At 43.6% G+C, this 19,963-nt stretch overlaps 1 protein-coding gene and 1 long non-coding RNA gene across 2 annotated transcripts; both read left to right on the forward strand.

Moving 5' to 3' along the window:
- The first annotated feature begins 4,983 nt into the window (after positions 1–4,983).
- Positions 4,984–7,948, forward strand: LOC136428920 (uncharacterized). The gene is made up of 3 exons (XR_010754674.1): positions 4,984–5,142; positions 7,008–7,118; positions 7,676–7,948. It is a non-coding gene; the product is annotated as an uncharacterized lncRNA (long non-coding RNA).
- Positions 7,949–8,507: 559 nt separating this feature from the next.
- On the forward strand, positions 8,508–19,920 carry LOC136427033 (CUB and sushi domain-containing protein 1-like). The gene is made up of 20 exons (XM_066415752.1): positions 8,508–8,639; positions 9,857–9,989; positions 10,417–10,593; positions 10,824–11,007; positions 11,283–11,461; positions 12,041–12,230; positions 12,488–12,666; positions 12,944–13,126; positions 13,491–13,671; positions 14,016–14,200; positions 14,467–14,646; positions 14,823–14,999; positions 15,176–15,352; positions 15,564–15,740; positions 15,933–16,109; positions 16,295–16,471; positions 16,682–16,858; positions 17,070–17,246; positions 17,462–17,638; positions 17,900–19,920. The coding sequence occupies exons 1-20, from the start codon at positions 8,508–8,510 to the stop codon at positions 19,918–19,920; spliced, it is 5,340 nt and encodes a 1,779-aa protein (XP_066271849.1).
- The last annotated feature ends 43 nt before the right edge of the window (positions 19,921–19,963 follow it).

Raw genomic sequence — 19,963 nt, forward strand, 5'->3', positions numbered from 1 at the left:
CTTATAATTATATACAGCAAAGTTCGAGTGCGACAAACATGTAATTTCCTACAAAGTCATCGACTTGTTCCACAGAGTTGAAGTTCAAATGAGAGGATGTCCGCATATACATTGCCTGTTCTTGGTAGAAAGGCGAGAAATAATGCAAACTTTGCCACAGAATGAGATGCAGCGAAATGTGTTTCGAAAACATGTTGGGATGCATTGAACAAACATGCTGTACGTTATACATTAATCAGGCATGTGAAGAAAAGGCTGGCATGTTTTCACCTCTGCAACAGTTTGTTATTTGGGTAAAGATGCCCAACAGTTATCGTAAAAAGCCATGGCTATTGAAGTATTATTTCTTAATCATTAAGTCCAAACTTTCATAATAGATGACTAGCCGTGTCAAAGGTGGGTTCCTCTGCTTATATTGTAACAATTAACACCGGCTTAGGGACACCACGCGCGGATCTGAATGCACATTGCTCCAGCGGTAGAGAGAATGGAGTGAACGGATTTACTTTCCAAACACAAAGAAAACGTGTTTACACGAATCTTCTACGCCTGCACCAACATGCCAATGGGCACGAAATAAATTTGAATATTTGTGTCCATGTTTCTGAACAACTTCCTACAACACTTACAATATTTACAAAAAGTTGCTAAGAGTGCTGCTATACAAGCATTCAAGTTTTAAAATGTCAACATCAGCAATACGTTCTTCCATACAGTTGCTGAGAATATATTGATAAAACTTGGCATCGCTGCAGATATCTGTAATGTTCTTTAATATTCCTTTTGGTTTGCAAAAGTATGAACTGTTTCTTCGCATTTTATCAACTTGTAGTATTTTGCTGAAGGGCAGGTGCAAAAGACGTTAAATCGGAGGTGCCGAAATGTTTTTCGTCACACTGTTCCACTTCCTTCTGATGCTACCAAGGAGAAAGGCTGACGAAGGCTCCGGTAAGCACTTGGCGGTGTTCTTGAATGACTTGATCCCGAGTGGTAAATATACATGCCTGATGTTACAAGATCTGTTCAAACACAACATACCTTAACACGACGTCTCCCGGTAACGATGACTCGAGCGATTAATGTTGTAATGACAAAGATTTGTTTGGACAAACAGCACTCAGTGCCGAGAACATGTCCACGAATAGCTACTTTCTTGGCCTCTTTAGCAGGCTTTATACGGGGCAGGCGTTTTGGAGGCTTATAGTGTGCTATTTTTTCATAGAGTGGCTTGCAGAAACATGGGACAACCAGAACCGATATATATAATCAGACAAAAAGACATAAGCCAAAAAAAACGACCCGTAGAGTTTGCTGACAACATATATGGTATATATATTTTCTTGTATTTGAACTTCGGAAATGTATGGTGATTTACCCAATGTTCCTATGTCCTTATCAACATTCAGATTTCAGATGTAGCAAGTTTGGAGAATTTTCCCTCTACTTTTACTTGACCGGTAGCATTCGAAAAGTTTTGTTTTTTTTCTTTCTCGCGTACTATTTGTCCTTATCGCTCTCTGGTTTGACAACAGTATTTGCTATGGTAGATAACAAAGCAAGCGTCCAACAACTAACGCACTTTACTTCGCCGGCTGACAACGCTTGATAAACACAAAGTGTAAATAGAGGGACTGGCTACTCCTCGTTGTCTTGACGGGAAATCTAAAATGCTTGTCAAGTTTTTTGTAGTTTGCACCCACATAATCTATGTTGTCGTATTCTATCAATCTACATTTGTATATGGCTTAATGTCATACATTAGCTTTTTCTAATACTTGAATGATTCGCGAACAACACTGCTTCTGCAAGCATCCCAACCGGATCAGTTGAAGCCCACTTGTATCGTTTTAAAATAGACATCAGATTACGCGTGGATTTATTGTGTTGTAAATAGTGGTGTTGAGTGAGCTGTTTGCGTCCTGTGTGTAACACGTATGGACTGCACATAAAGAAGCACCCTTCAGCATTGTGATTAAGAATATTCAATGACAAGCCACACAATATTACTAAACACCGAAAGAAATACGGAACAGGAATTTAGTTCTTATTTGGCTAATCTAATATTAGATTATATCAAATAAGAACTAAATTCCTGTTCCGTATTTCTTCTGGTGTTTGTGTGATCCCCCCCCTTCATCGCGCCGAAGCTACAAACACCTTTGTGAACATGCCAATGATTAAACATCTAAAGCCGGGGTCTTAATTACTGACCCTATAATTCCGGACAAATACAGACGCCCGGTATAAGTCCCCTCCGCTACCGGACACACACTGCAGAGCGTTGTTGCACGCACACTGCTAGCTACTGTGTCTCAGATACGTCTTTTGTAAACCTTCCGAATTTTCTCTCTGAAGAAAACAGTTTCATTCACGTGTGTGTTTCACCTGTCTGATGACACGATGACTGATACCTGTGATAAGAAAGGGAGAATCCTCTGGGTTCACGTGTGGTTGATTCTCACCGGGGCTGCTGTGTTCGTAGGCCCCCAGGTGCCGATCGCCAGCAACTGTAACTTTGATGGGGGGCTCCTTTCTCTCTGTGGATTCGATCAGCAAAGCGCTGGTGATGACTTCGACTGGGAAGTCGGCTCTGATCCAGTTCAGGATCTCGGGCTGAGCGGTGATCACACTGGTGGAGGTAAGTACGATTTGTCTTTTTTTACTCGGCTTTACGTTTTATAAGATATGTATAAACGACACCCGTCATGAGAGTTTGGGCGTGGTCGATATGTCCTCAAAACAACAGATGAATTGAATCTTCTTGCTCTAGCACATCATCATCAATCCTCGCTTTAACACAGCTAACTGATTACTCATGAGAAAATGTTCGTAGACTAGGAAGATTTTTGGAGCTTTATTGTTACTACATGTATGTTTTTGACCGGTACTTAACGCGCATTGACGTGCGGACGTACAACAGTCGAAGTCGGAAAGTTTGTCAGTTAAATATGTATACATGTAGCTATAAATCGTGTGGACCATGAGAGTTACAAATGTAATTTTTGGTTTTGTGGATTTTCGCATTACCGTTTCTTAATTTTTTGTGTTGTCACCATACTTTGGAATTTCGCTGCTGTTGTTTTGGCTGTTTGTTTACCAGTTTTCAAGAGTTTTTATCAAAGAATTGACACATAGTTGTGCCTGCAGTAAGGTTTTGTGTCATTTTCTTTGTAAAGACTGTTTTGATAACACATGGCTCATTAATATTTCTACAAATGTTAACTTATGCATCTTGAATATGCCTTTTAAAGTATGCAATTTTAGTGGTTCACTATCTTGATATCTTAAAATGTAATGAAAATCGGATACGGTTGGGAGAGGGGCGTAATATGATGTTGCTATTTGTGATTTGTAACATAAAAGGGTGCTTCATTCATGCACGCTTCACACTTCAGCATAGTGTAGATGGTGTATTGTCCATTGATGCTCGTACGAAGCGGCATTGATTTTTTTAAGTAAAGCGTGGGAAATGAACACATACACCTCAGAGGTGACCTTGAAAATTTCGTGTTTTGTTGGGGATGAGTAATTCAGCAATAAGGGACCGTGATCGTTCTTTGAAAGGTTTATAAATTTCTTCTCAATTCAATGTGAAGTTGGTATTTGATTCCACTGAGAGCAATCTCGGGTTTCATAGACTAGTATGAAAAAGTTACGAATTCATTTTACAGTAAATATGTTGTTTCTCTGATTATAGGCAAATGGTAAGTTGTCGAAGCCAGGTGGCATAAACGTTCGTATAGAGACTCATTTCGAAACGATTTTGTACACTCGAGACGTTCCGTCAGAATGCAAGTACATATATATATAAAGTTATTTCATGTATTTGTTTTTGCTTTATTCACCACAAAACAAACACAAAACACAACATATTTAGTGGCCCTGTGCCATGGTTTTGAAGCAACAAGACCTGAAATTTCAATTGCGTGTGGCGGGTGCCAGAAAAATACTATATAGTGTTGAAATATTTGCATTGGTTTAATGTTTGAGGTGTCTACTTTACCGCGAACCTAACACGACCGCGAAAATTCTTCTTCTGCCTATCTACCCATTTGTTTCAACCGCGAGCTTCGAACCATCACGAGCACTCCATTTTCTCCCTACCGCGAAATTAAATCCTTTCGAACTTGGATCCATTTAAAAACCCTTTTCAAGTGATGCTCAAGGTCTATTATTGCTCAATTACTCGTCACCGACAAAGCACGACATTTTCAAGGTCGCCTTTGAAGTGCACGTGTTCATTTCCCACACTTTATTTAGAATAATCAATGTCCCTTATTTAGAAAAAAAAATCAATTTTGCTTCGTACAAGCATCACCAAACAAAATAGACTCATACGTAGGCTTCTATGTTCTGCTCGATGAGTCTACAGTCAAGGCGAGAGTTCGGAGATCTCATACCTCCGTGATATATTTAGAGATTTAAAATGTCTTGTTTTATCTTGTGTCATTGACCATGTAAAGAAGACAGTGATTATGCAAGCAAGATTTTGATTACATGCATGATTGATTATAATTGACTGTCTTCTCTACTAAAATCACATTGTACATGGGAAAGTCCTTTCCTTTAAACGTTTCATCATTGATTGTGCAACTTGTTGACACAAACACGTACAAGAACTTTCGTAAGGTCGTCTACAAAGGTACACAAAGGTACATAAAGGTACATGCAATGATCCTAGCCTATTTATAACAAGGTATGTCCATATGTCCTTAAGTACAGTTCCCACTACAGTTCCTGATATCTAAACTTTTTTTTTATTCCATTTACCTATTTGCACACTATAAGGAATTTCTTCGTAAAACTGATTGGATGTACCTATAGAATGCAATTATTTTGAGCAAGTGGAAAGGAAAGGGAATAACTTTGAGTTTTAGCATCATCTTTTAACTATATTTGACATGATGAAGTGAAGTTAATTTCAATCACATTTGGATAGATGTAAAACGGAAGTATTATCGTCATTATTGACTTATAGGAAACTATGCCTACTTCAACACCACCGGCAAAGCTACGTCACAAACCGCCATCCTACGGACGATGCAACTTGGGTCGCTCATCCGCCACTGTCTGACGTTCTACTTCTACATGGCGGGAACTGATGTCGGTTCTTTGGTTGTTCTACAAAATGTAGTTGGCGAGGTAAGTTAGCAGTTTATGAATTCCACCCTCCCATGACAGGCCCACCGCTTGTGTACATGAAGTAACGACCCTGGCGTACCGGCCTGCGATCCGTCCTTCCCGCTGCGTTAGCGGTGACCAGCCGCCCCCAGCCAATCACGTCGCCGCCTTCGGTCAAGACGGAACGTGATTGGCTGTTAACTTTCCCTCCACCAACAGCAATACACCGATCCTGTCGAACACCAGATCAAACGTATGGAACCCCCTGAGAACCCCCAGTTCGAATTCGAACACCTCCGTCAAAAACAGCGCTAGTAGGACAGACATGGCTCGTGTAAAGTAGATAACGTATATCTGAGACAGGTTTTTCACTGTAATGGTTGCATTTTTTGCTCAGGACACAAACGAATGGAAGAGGACACTTACTCGGACTCTCAATAGGAGGGAGCTTGTACCACATTGGCAGCTACTACAGCGCCCGCTAGCGTATAGTTTCGCCTCTTCCGTACTGGTGTGTGATAGTGATTAATTTACCGGTGAACAGGGAAGTAAAATAAACGCATTTACATTCTTATTTACTGAAGATCATGCAGCATTTTTGCATGCAGTCAGAACAGTGGGAACCCTGTTACAGATATACGTACCCTGTTTTACACATGCATCGGCTGTTTGTCAAAAACCGGGAGCTGATTCCCACCAACAAGGTAATGATGTGCGACACCTACCGCTTCAGCATTGACCGAAAACAGTAGGCTCTCGCTGCAATTACGTGCACCCCCTCCTCAAACAACTCTACTTGATGGATACAGACTTCAACAAAGAATGCAGCCCAGTTTTCTTTGACCCGCTTTGAAAGTGTTTTAGAGCCCAAAAACTTAACGAAAGTCAGTCGACATTATTTTCCACCTGGCCGCGGCAGCCATTTTTGTCCGTCAAGCCCTGTTTTTGACGGAGGTGTTCGAAATAGAACAGGGGGCGTGGCTTTGGGATCGGTCTATTCCAACGTCGGAATCCGGAGCACTATCATCTGGTTGGCTGTAAGGCTTGCCAGCACTAGATAAGAACTTGGCGTATATAGACTCGATGGACTCTGAGGCCGACGTTTTGTGGTGATATTGAGTTATGCGGGTTTTCCGGACAGGTCTGTATCTTATGGTATCCCACGGGCTTCTAACTTTATGTCATACTTGGGCCGTAATAATGATCGATAAGGGTGTTTCGAACCGGGTGAAATATGTAAAATACAACACGGTGCATTTCGTATCACCCGAGGTCCCAGCCCGACAGAGGGTAGGATCATTCCACGACCGAGGGTGATCCGGAATACACCGTGTTGTATTTTATTTATCATGTCATGCCCACCCAAGAAAGCACACCCCGTGCTGTATTCTATATTTATCGCCCAGTCCAGAACATCCGTATCGAACGTCATACCGGCCCAGGTTATCTTGGGTTATCACGCGGGCTTCTACTTTTATCACACGGGCTTCCATAGATTCATTTGAATGCAGGCGCAATCCGACCTGCGGTTGCGCTAGTACCTCCGGTGATACGGAATATACCGTGCTGTATTCTATATTTATCCCACGGGCTTCCATGGAATAATTCGAACTCGCTTCTAGTGCGCATGCACCACTCTCGAAAATTAGAATAACGGATTCGGACGTTGGAATTGATGTTTTTTATAGTAATAAGTTTGCGGACTCAAAATTCTGACTTGAAGTACGCATTGACATACGTACTTTCCTGAAAGGGCGTGCATAAAAAGAATGCAACAAGGTGTTTTCTGCATCACCCATGGGCCCTGTTTTCCTGTTTGTCTAGCTAGTACATTGATTGATGCAGAATACACAGTTCGACATTGTTCTATTGTCACTTCCCATCAGCAACGGCGAACCGAGCTCTGGTCAATGGAAGGAGACCAGGGACAGGAGTGGAAACGCGCCAAGGTTGACGTCACACCTCCACTGAATGGTAGCACACCGATGGGCTTCAGGGTTAGTACACACATCATCAATGTCAGAAAATTAAATAAGCGGTATTTCTTTGACCAGCTATTGAGGAAAATGATTCACACCACGCCAGACTACGCTTCCATCTTACTTTATGAACTATCTATTCTAAATTCTGTTTATGTTTAGTGTTGTCTACATCTACATTTACATTTATATCTACATTGCTAGTACCCCCAAATAGCCCCTTCAGGGGCAAAGTATGGGGGGAGTTGAAGTCCTGGGCTAATGCGGGCAGGCCTCCAGCCTGGCACGGAACAACTCAACGGTGGGAGCCGTCGAAATGCCCTAGCCTCGTCCCCGTTGTACCCTTTGCACTAGGCGGCGATTGCTGAGTGACCGATGCACGATGTAAAAGTAGGATTTAAAAGACAACAAAAGCCTACAAATTGTTGGTCGGTCATCAGTGGTCGCAGACGACTATTCAACTGCAGAGGACTGCAATGTTGTTAAATTACATTTTGTCAATGATGTAACAATATGAATCTAAGACAAGGTTGCCAATGTTGACATATGTTGCGATGTTTAAATGATTGTTTTAGATCAACTTTGACGCAGTGGTCGGCTCCGGACAGCTGGGACTGATCGCTATCGATGACGTCATTTTCATCAACGGGCCATGTGACAGTGATGGTAAGGCTTCTCTCAAAATTAACTTCCTGCCTGGCGCTGTAGTTGAGTTGTTCATAGCCCTAAACCCCATTTCAACCCCCACCCCCGAGAATACCCCAAGAAGTTTTTTTTTTTTTTTTACTTCGCGTTTTTGACAGACAAGGACGACGTGGCACTGCACTCAAGTTTTTCATGACTTATTCTAACTGTGCCACGTACAGATAACAATATACTCATTTTTACACCTGGGTAGAGTGAGGAAAGTCGTGTAAAGTGCCTTTCCAAAGGGCACAACATAGGTGGCGTCAGGGAGCTTCGAACCCGGGACCGCTTGCCCGGGCCGAACGCCCAGTCGTTACGCCACACGATCCCACTGTATATGTAAGAAGGTAGTTTGGAGTAACACATTCTTAAAGTTGGGTTTACACACGCGTTTCATTGTGCTCCGAGTTTACTTGGAATTGGAAACGCATGTGTAAACCGGGCCTAAAATTGGTAAATCATAACCAAGGCGATTCAATCAGGTGCAGATACTTGTGTAGTGTCCACTCTCAATTTATTCTTTAATGTGGTCTTTCGCTTATCACGTAATCACTCTACATTATACTAAGGTTAGATAGGAAAACTTACCAATAGAATAGCATCAAGCAAACACCAGTTAATTGTCCCTTGCCAACTCACCAAGACGAAGACAACAATTAGCTTATCCTCCACTCACGACGATGTTTTCCGACTACGATAGGTTGTAACGTGTCGCTCGGTATGGAGAGTGGGCGGATAACAGACGACCAGATCACCGCATCGTCCGCCGACGTGGGCTTCCCGCCATCTGCTGCCCGTCTCCATGGTAACGGCTCCTGGATACCTTCAATCCCTCAGAGTTCCTGGCTGCAAGTACAGTTCGCCAATACCATGATCTTAACAGGCATCAGGTTAGTAGTCATAATGACATGACAAGATATAAGTAGATCAAACTTTGCATCCAAGACGAAGGAAATAAGCTGGTACACGGTTTAAAGTGCGCATGAGCGAGGCCAATTCATGTCTAGACCATGCTTGATACCATCTACAGACGTGTTTTTTTTAATGTCTTAGGGGCTTTCAACTTTGACATATTACCCACAGTTCATCAGGCTTTTCATGTGCGTAGTTCAAATTGTGAACCGGCATATACGCTTCCTGTGGTGTGTACCACAGGAAGTTAATGTTCAGCCGACCCTTCGGCCTTCTTCAGTTATATTGAGTCAAATATATGCTTTCTTGTAATGTATTTTTTCTGCGGGAGAATTTCACGGCATGGCTAAGCCCTGTATTGGTAATCTGGACTTCATCTACTTAAAATTTACACTGGAAATGTATGGAAACAATGACACGTTTGAATCCCTTCGTTTGTATTTCTCTCCATTTAGAACTCAAGGCTTTAGAACCGGATGGATAACGAAGTATACACTGCAGTACTCTGAAACATTGTCTTCAGGATGGATGATATATAAGACATTTATAACAACAGACCAGGTGAAGTCCTTTTGACTCGTCGATTCAGAATGTTTCCCAACTGAAATATCATGTTGAAAGGTAAATGTCAGTGTACCAGCAGCAGATCAGTAGCAGCCTTAGAATGGTGTCCAGATGCTTTAGACGTAGTTATGCATCACTATAATTGTCTCTATTGCCGCATACGATGTTTGTGCGTGCTGTTTTGTTATGAACCTATGACAATCAGACATACATATTGGCATGCAATTAATGCCAAGATAACCTGACTGTAATTACATCAAAATTTACCTGGCAACCTCCAAATTTTACCATATTACATGCCGGACAATATATATGTCACATCCTCTCATGCTAGCCCTACCGCATGTGTATATCAGGCAGCTCCCCATATCGGCCTGCAATCCGCTCTGCTCGCCAGCCAATCAAATACTTTCATTCCTGTTGGAATTAAAGCTATTAGCCAATCACGTTGCGGACGTAGCGAGAAGGACGGAGAGTAGACCGGTACGCCAGGGCCGTTACTTGATACGGACCACCCGCGGCCCTAGTATGAGAGGACGATACGTCATAGTCACGTAATTGCAAACACCCTATTACCATATTTTCCCATCCAGCTGACCGGAAACGTTGATGCTGACAGTGTGGTAGAACACCTGTTCTCGGGTCGGATCCAGGCACAGCGCATCAAGGTCACACCTTTACAGTTTCACGTGCAAGCCAGTCTCCGGCTTGAAATCATTGGATGTGGTGAGTCGCGTAAGATTCGTGCACATTGCAACACCAATTTGATGCAAAATCCACACACAAAGTTTTGAAAACTTGTACAGAAATCCTGTTGAAATATCATTCCGTCAGTCAGTAGGTAGTGAAGTTTCGCGTAAGATACAGATTGCCTATCTCAAGATACTACGCTTAAGAAGTATGCAGCATTAAGACTGAAATTTGACATACATCTGAACGCTTTTCCTTATCTCAGCCTAAAGCGGTTAAACTTCTTTTTCTGGTTCAAGGTCTTGTTTGTTGCTTGAGTGTGAAAAGCTTTCAAAATCTACAAACCTACGCTGCAATCTCTGCAGTCTCCGCAGACCCTCTCCGCATCCTCAGCACGTCACACGAAAAAAAGGATACAGAAGATACGCAAAGGTTCTTAACCGACATCGTTCCATGGTTTCAGATGTACCGTGTCGTAATCTGACGGCCCCAGACAATGGCAACCTGAGTCCTGAGGGAGTGAACTACTATCAGGACGAGGTCACTTTCACCTGTAACCAGGGATACGAGCTGATCGGAGCCTCCAGTGTGACGTGCCAGGCTGACCAAACATGGAGTGGTTCTGTTCCTACGTGCCTACGTAAGACATTCAAAAGTACTGTACCAGAGCACCTATTTTAGAGGATGGTGTAATATGGGGTCATCTAGTTTTTTTATATATACATCTGCACTGCAAGAGGTTACATGTACAGGAGCGGACTGTTTGCGTGGAATTTAACCAAAAAAGTCGAATGGTTTTAATGCTCAATGGAAGAGTTGTATATCTATGACTCCGAAATAAATTGTTACAGTTATCTATTTGTACATCAGTTACAGCTTGTGTTCACGGTGAGACTTTGGCTCTCACGGACTTAGTAACAGAAGGGTTCATCACATCGCCAAACTACCCTGACATCTACCCAAATAACATCGACTGTTCCTGGACCATCACTGCACCCTCGACCTCGCGAATCCAGCTGGATTTTGTGACGTTTGGCATTGAATATGGGAACAAGTACGTCATTCATATGAGATCTACATCATCCACATTAAAGTCGTATGAATCTAACTATTATTGTGTCTGCTTCCCCTTAAGTTAAGGAAAGTTCAGACAGGGAAACATATTGTTTTTCGAATGCTCCTTGAATTTTCGTGTTCTTGCCACCAATGGCAAGACTCAAACGATTTGGTGTGGTATGAATTCCAGTATTTAAATGACTTGGTACAAGTATACATGCTTTTTATTGACGTAATGAATCACTAATTGTACCTTGTGTCTACAATATCTAGTTGCCAGTACGACTTTGTACACGTGCTGGAGGGACATCTCAGTGGTGCTTCTTTCTTGGGTGTATTCTGTGGAACATCTCTTCCTCCCACCGTACGGACAGTCGGCAACGTCATGTCGGTCAAGTTCAGCTCGGACTACAGTGAAACACGTGCAGGGTTCAAGGCCAAGTACAGCATTGGTAAGTTCTGCATTTAATCAAGGTTCGTCGATATTCTGGGCGAAATTTAAGCTTGGCATTTTCATTTACTTAAGAGTTCTAACAGTTCTTTTTATTAGTTTTCTTAAAGATAAACAAACACACATCTTAAACTTTAAAGGCAGATTCATCAAAGTAGATAAAACGGCCAACAATAACAGCAATTAAGGAGACGTGTTCCCATGGAGACGGTGGTCTTTGAGTAAAAGTTCATGATGGAAAAAAGATCTTCATGTGCAGAAATTATGGAATTGAATCCACCCGAATAACTTAGGTCGTTCAAAGTTTAAAGTCGTATCTAAGCAAAGAAGCCTATTGTAGAATGTTCTTATCAACGATATGAATAATGCTCTGATTTACATAATCTATGTCTAATAATGGTCACGTTTACTTACCTTCTAAAGACTGCAAGTATGAGATTCCCATCACTTTGCTAATAGGGACTGCATTAGACTATCTCCTTTCCTCAAAATTGTCAAACATTACATTTGTCAACCAATCACACAAGTTATCAAACACGATTGTTACCTAAACATTAACTATCATTTACTTGTTGATCAGTTACAGATTGTGTTTACGGCGAGAACTTGACTCTCACAAACTCAGTAACAGAGGGGTACATCACATCGCCAAACTACCCTGGCGACTACCCAAATAACATTGACTGTTCTTGGACCATCACTGCACCGTCAACCTCGCGAATCCAGCTGGACTTTTTGGGGATGTTTAACATCGAAGATGGGGATATCCAGTACGCATATCACATGAGACCTAATATCATCCACATCCAACTCTTAGCAATGTTCCGTTTCTATAAGATCAGAGAGAGAGGCATAATTTTGTTGGTTACCTGATGCTCCGTGATTTTCGTGTTCTTATGACAAACTATGACAAGAATCAAACTATTCTGATTCCATAGAAACAACTCAACCAATACCATATTCAACAGACTTTATCCATGTACGAGTATACTTTTTATTGATTTTGCCTTCTTTCTTGACTATTCAGTTGTCCGTACGATTATGTACAAGCCTTGGAGGGACAAATCAGTTCTTTGTCCGTTTTGGGAAAGTTCTGTGGACTCACTCTCCCTCCGACTGTCCGGACAGTCGGAAACGTCATGACAGTTCGGTTCTACACAGACCCCAGTGTGTCACGTACAGGGTTCATGGCCAAGCACAGCGTTGGTAAGTATGGCACTCTTTGCTTTGGTCCATGGACATTTTTGGGAGATATCAAACTTCGGTACCAAGGTCTTTCAGGCCATATAGCATAGCAAGACCCGCGATTGACATGGTAATAGACTGCAATTTGACTATTGTGTGAGTGATATTCTCCCTACAGTATTCATTGGCATTTAACCTATTCAGACGTTGAGGGGGTTGACGCGTTGGGCGTTATTTGAATAAGAGCGAATGATATTCCAAGATCACTCCAAGTAACTTTGTTTTATCCTTGAATTAGTTTTCCCATGCGACCCCACGCCAATAGCCCCAATCGAGGGAGCGCTGAGTCCTACCAGACCGAACTACTACCAGGGCGATGTCATAACGTTCACCTGTAACCAGGGGTACGAGCTCGTCGGCGCCTCAAATGTGACGTGCCAATCGGATCAGGCATGGAGTGATGCTGTTCCAACATGCGAACGTAAGACAGTAAAGGGCTCAACAACACCTGTTTAGAGGTTAAGGGTGCACCTTTGCAATAGTTTATTTGCCATCAAACAGCTAACTAATCGTCAGAAATCATCGACTTTATCAGAATGGCCTAGTTATCGTTTCCAGTGAGGAGGTTATTGACTGACTCGATTAGCCTCAAGTTATCAAGTTTTTGTTGACCCTGTTCAGGTTATGTGCAGTAGCCAATTATTAGATAACAGGAGAGGTTTGAGTGGTTGAAATGCTGAATACATGTAGGTGTTGAAGATGTATGATTCTTTCTCTAACAGGGTTTCATATTTTTGACTACTAGTTAAATGTGTTACAATTATTGATGTGTACATCAGTTACAGCTTGTGCTGGCGGTGAGAACTTGGCTCTCACAGACTCAGTAACAGAGGGTTTCATCTCGTCACCCATCTACCCTGGCAACTACCCGAACGACGTCGACTGTTACTGGATAATCACTGCACCCCCGACGGAAGTCATCCAGCTGGACTTTGTGGAGCCGTTTGAAATTGAGTTCTATTCGGGGTATGTGTGTCATGTGCATCATTCACAATAGCCTCCCTCAAATTACAATATATTTGCCTTACCTATCAGAAAATGTGTTGTTTTATCTAATGTTTCACGATCTTTTAAAACGAGATAGGAATATAACGTAATGAAAAATAAACTTTTCACTCATTTAAAACTCATTTATATATCAATTGAGAAACTCATTTATAAACAGCTTACACTTGTCTTCAGAGCCATTCTCAGTCACTTATTAAATCGTGCATACTACGTAAAACGTCTGATTCTGTAGATAATTTATCCAGTTGCTTGATATACCCTAACCTTCATCGACGGACTTACTCTTACCTTGTGTGTGCTAGTTTCAGTTGCATCTACGATTATGTAAAGGTTTTCGAGGGACAATTCAGTACTTCTCCCGTATTGGCTACATTGTGCGGAACCAGCCCTCCTCCGACCGTGCGGACGGTCGGCAACGTCATGACAGTTCTGTTCCACTCAGACGGTAGTGAACAACATGCAGGGTTCAAGGCCAAGTACAGCATCGGTAAGTATCGCCCACTTTGTGCGCAGTCTGGGGAAATTCTGCTTTGCCTTTTAGACTAGACTGTCGCAATAACTTGATGCAATATTTTTCACTCCCTTCCATACCCCGTGCAAAAATGAGCTACTGCAAAATCAGTTTCGAGCGAAAATGGATTGTTTCAAAACTACCCCCGTGAAAAATGAAATTTCCGAAGTTACCCCTTTGTAATTATATTCAAATATTACTTCCTGTTACGTTGCTTTATCAGCATTGTTTCCTGTTTTTAGCTTTAAAATGTACCACACCAACGGCCCCAATTAACGGAGCACTGAATCCTACCGGACCGAACCACTACCAGGACGATGTTATGACGTTCACCTGTAACCAGGGGTACGAACTGTACGGCGCGGCCAGTGTGACCTGCCAGGCTGACCAGACATGGAGTGGTCCTGTTCCAATATGCACACGTAAGACAATTTGCTCAAAACATATAGGAACACCTGTTGTTTTTTTTTTACATATACCTTATTGAAATAATTCCTCCTGTACAATAGCCCATTACCATATGCCATTAAGAGGTAAGTAAGTAATAAGTATATGTCGCCATGTGATTTGTTAGAAACTATTGATTAATTTCCTCCAGCCGTACGGTGCCAAGTATTGACGGCTCCAGCAAATGGAGTGATGAGTCCGCTCTGGGCCATCTCATATCAGGACGTGGTGACGTTCACCTGTACCCAGGGATACGAACTGAACGGAGCCTCTAGTGTGACCTGTGAGGCCGACCAACAATGGAGTGCTCCTGTTCCAACGTGCACAGGTAAGACAATTTCTTCAAAATTGAACACCTGTTCCTTACCTTTAGCATGGCCAAGATTATTGAAATAATTCCACCTTTACAATAGCCCATGGCCATATGCCATAAAGTAAACGGGGTAATTGAGAAGTGTATACCATCTAGTGATTTGTTAGAAACTGTTGTTTTATTTCTTCCAGCCGTACTGTGCCAGCCATTGACGGCTCCAGCAAATGGAGGAATAAGTCCCGTCCGGCCCATCTCATATCAGGACGTGGTCGCGTTCACCTGTAACCAGGGATACGAACTGACCGGTGTCTCTAATCTGACCTGCCAGGCCGACCAAACATGGAGTGGTCCTGTTCCAACATGCACACGTAAGACACGTTTTAACTTATTTGTACAAATTATGGAGCACCTGTTTCTTTTCACATGCATATACGTTAGTGGATGGTCGCAAGAGTTGAACTAATTACTCACTTGCGATAGTCCTTTACCATATATCATCAGGTATTAAGTAGGTACTAAACAAGTCATCAGTACATGTGGCCATGTAATTTGTTAGAAACTATTGTTTCATCTATTCAGCCGTACTGTGCCAGCCATTGACGGCTCCACAAAATGGAGCCTTGAGTCAGGCCTGGGCCATCTCATATCAGGACGTCATACACTTCACCTGTGACCCGGGGTACGAACTGAACGGAGCCTCGAGTGTGACGTGCCAAGCTGACCAACAATGGAGTGCTCCTGTTCCAACATGCACTGGTGAGACACGTTTTAAGTTGTTTGTACAAAATGACCTAGGAACGCCTATTTTTTGCATAAACATATACGTTAGGGGGCGGTCACAAGAGTTGAACTAACTGCTGCCTTGCGATGATTCATGACCATATAGTAAGTATAGTAAGTGCGTGCCGCCATGTAATCTGTTGGAAACTATTGTTTTGCTTCTTCCAGCCATACTGTGTCAGCCATTGACGGCTCCAGAAAATGGAGCCTTGAGTCCCGCCTGGGCCATCTCATATGAGGACATGGTCGCGTTCACCTGTAACCAGGGGTACGAGCTGACCGGTGCCTCTAATCTGACCTGCCAGGCTGACCAAACATGGAGTGGTCCTGTTCCAACATGCACACGTAAGACAAGTTTTAACTTATTTGTACAAATGATATAGGAGCACCTGTTTCTTTTCACATGCATGTACCTTAGAGGACGGTCACAAGAGTTGAACTAACTGCTCACTTGCGATGATTCATGACCATATAATAAGTATAGTAAGTAAGTGCCGCCATGTTCGAAACTATTGTTTTGCTTCTTCCAGCCATACTGTGTCAGCCATTGGCGGCTCCAGAAAATGGAGCCTTGAGTCCCGCCTGGGCCATCTCATATCAGGACATGGTCGCGTTCACCTGTAACGAGGGGTACGAGCTGACCGGTGCCTCTAATCTGACCTGCCAGGCTGACCAGACATGGAATGGTCCTGTCCCAACATGCACACGTAAGTTTTAACTCATTTGTACAAATGATATAGGAGCACCTGTTTCTTTTTACATACATGTACCTTAGAGGACGGTCGCAAGAGTTGAACTAATTACTCACTTGCGATATACCATGACCATATATCATCGGGTATTAAGTAGGAACTAAGCAAGTCATCAGTACATGCGGCCATGTTATTTGCTAGAAACTATTGTTTCATCTATTTCAGCCGTACTGTGTCAGCCATTGATGGATCCAGGAAATGGAGCCTTGAGTCCCGCCTGGGCCATCTCATATCAGGACATGGTCGCGTTCACCTGTAACCAGGGGTACGAGCTGAACGGCGCCTCTAATCTGACCTGCCAAGCTGACAAAACATGGAGTGGTCCTGTTCCAACATGCACACGTAAGACTTGTTTTACTTATTTGTACAAAATGATATGAGAGCATCTGTTCTTTTTACATACATATACGTTGGAGGACGTACGGTCACAAGAGTTGAACTGATTATTCACTTGCGATACCCATATATCATCAGGTACTAAGTAGGTACTAAGTAAGTCATCAGTTCATGCGGCCATGTAATTTGTTAGAAACTATTATGTTACTTCTTCCAGCCGTACTGTGTCAGCCATTGGCAAATCCAGAAAATGGAGCCTTGAGTCCCACCTGGGCCATCTCATATCAGGACGTGGTGACGTTCACCTGTAACCAGGGGTACGAGCTGACCGGTGCCTCTAATCTGACCTGCCAAGCTGACCAAACATGGAGTGGTCCTGTCCCAACATGCACACGTAAGACAAGTTTGAACTTATTTGTACAAATGATATAGGAGCACCTGTTTCTTTTTACATACATATACGTTAGAGGACGGTCGCAAGAGTTGAACTAATTACTCACTTGCGATAGTCCATGACCATATATCATCAGGTATTAAGTAGGTACTAAGTAAGTCATCAGTACATGCGGCCATGTAATTTGTTAGAAACTATTGTTTCATCTATTTCAGCCGTACTGTGTCAGCCATTGATGGCTCCAGCAAATGGAGGAATGAGTCCGGCCTGGGCCATCTCATATCAAGACGTGGTCACGTTCACCTGTAACCAGGGGTACGAACTGGACGGAGCCTCCAGTGTGACGTGCCAAGCTGACCAACAATGGAGTGAACCTGTTCCAACATGCACGCGTAAGATTCGTTTTGAAGTATATTTCATAAAAAAGGACCATTCCATTTTGTCTCATGTGAGTGGTCGTCAGGACCTGCTATTTGCACGCACTTCCTTCCATCAATGACAGTCGTATCTATTCTAGCTTTCACTCTGCATGTTGGAATACTTGCATGGTGTCATGTTTTGTGCTCTTCCATTAAGCTTAGGAAATTTGCCTTGTGCCGCGATACTCTGATGATTAGACTGACCTATTCTGTTCATATCAATTTCTCTCCTAGAAATCATTCCAACGACGGAGTTTGTCTCTACCACACTGCCGGAAACAACGCTGCCGGAAACAACGCTACCGGAAACAACACTACCGGAAACAACGGTAATAGAAACGACTGTTGCGACAACAACTACTGCGCCCACAACAACGCTACCGGAAACAACGTTACCGGAGACAACACTACCGGAAACAACGCTACCGGAGACAACGCTACCGGACACAACTGTCACGACAATGACTACTGAACCCCCAACAACGATGCTGGACACAACGCTACCGGACACAACGCTACCGGACACAACGCTACCGGACACAACGCTACCGGACACAACGCTACCGCTAACAACATTACCGGCGACAACGCTACCGGAGACAACGCTACCGGAAACAACGCTGCCGGAAACAACGCTACCGGACACAACGCTACCGGACACAACGCTACCGGACACAACGCTACCGGACACAACGCTACCGGACACAACGCTACCGGACACAACGCTACCGGACACAACGCTACCGCTAACAACATTACCGGCGACAACGCTACCGGAGACAACGCTACCGGAAACAACGCTGCCGGAAACAACGCTACCGGACACAACGCTACCGGACTCAACGCTACCGGACACAACGCTACCGTACACAACGCTACCGGAGACAACTGTCATGACAACGACTACTGAACCCCCAACAACGATGCTGGAGACAACGCTACCGGAGACAACGCTACCGGAGACAACGCTACCGGAAACAACGCTACCGGAGACAACGCTACCGGAGACAGTTATCATGCCAGCGACTACAGAGCCAACGACATCGATGCTGGAAACAACGCTACCTGGAACAACAACTGTTGTGACAACGACCACAGAGCCCACAACATCGGCGTTGGCAGCAACGGTGCCGGAAACAACTATCATGACGACTGCAGCGCCCAAAACAACGATGCTGGAAACAACGCTAGCCATAACAACTGGCATGTTAATGACTACAGAGATAACGACAACGGTACGGGAAACAACATTCATGATATCAACCACAGATGTAACATCAACAGCTCCTGAAACCACGTCGATGACAACAACAGACACGTTATCAAACACGTCGCTGGAAACAACATACATGGTACTGACGACAGAATCCACACCAACCGAACCTGCAACCACGCAACCGGAAACGACGGGCATGATATCGACGACAGAAACCACGACATCGGAAACAACAGACAATGTACCAACGGCAGAATCCACGCCAATTATACCTGAAACCACCCTACAGGAAACAACAGACATGATACCGACAACAGAATCCACGCCAACCATACCTGAAACCACCCTACCGGAAACAACAGACATGATTCCGCCAACAGAATCCACACCAACTGAACCTGAAACCACGCAACAGGAAGCAACAGACATGATATTGACGACAGAAGCCATGCTTACCGAGTCTGAAACCAAGCCACCGGAAACAACATACATGACACCGACGACAGAGTCCACGTCCTCCGAGTCTGAAACCACGCCACCGGAAACAACTGACATGGTACCGACGACGGAATCCACAACAACGGTCCCTGAAACGACAGCCGACATGATATCGACTACGGAATTTTTCTCAACGATGCCTGAAGCCACCACGACGGAATCCGCCGACATAAAACCTACAGAGCAACATCCAACAACCAAATATCCTGCCGTTTCAAAACCTGTAACAGTACCAGCAACGACTGCAATGGAAAATCCAGCCATCGCTTCCACCACAAAACCAAATCAAAAGCCAGTCGTAACGTCCACAACAAAACCGACTCCAAAGCCAGTGCAAACAACTGCGCCTCTAAAGGAAGACGAGGTCGGAGGAGAATCGTCTTCCCAGGTTGTAATAATTGCTGGCGCCGCTGGGGGCGGTGCTGCTGCAGTGGCTGGGGCATGCGCCATTGTCATCATAATAAGGAAGAGGAAACACCTCTCCGCCTCTCAAAAACTGGAGGTACTGGATCTAATGGACCTCAATAACGCTAAAGAGTAAAGTCTAAATGCCATTTGATTGCAAAAGACGTAAAGTGATGTGT

This window comes from Branchiostoma lanceolatum, chromosome 2 (assembly GCF_035083965.1).
Source record: "Branchiostoma lanceolatum isolate klBraLanc5 chromosome 2, klBraLanc5.hap2, whole genome shotgun sequence".
Taxonomy (NCBI): domain Eukaryota; kingdom Metazoa; phylum Chordata; class Leptocardii; order Amphioxiformes; family Branchiostomatidae; genus Branchiostoma; species Branchiostoma lanceolatum.

Excerpts from the sequence above, each read along its gene's own strand:
- LOC136427033 (XM_066415752.1), top strand. The coding sequence starts at position 8,508 with ATGGAGAGTGGGCGGATAACAGACGACCAGATCACCGCATCGTCCGCC. Across the intron at positions 11,008-11,282 it reads GGCATTGAATATGGGAACAA|TTGCCAGTACGACTTTGTAC; the intron begins GTACGTCATTCA and ends TACAATATCTAG. Across the intron at positions 16,859-17,069 it reads TCCTGTTCCAACATGCACAC|CCGTACTGTGTCAGCCATTG; the intron begins GTAAGACTTGTT and ends TACTTCTTCCAG.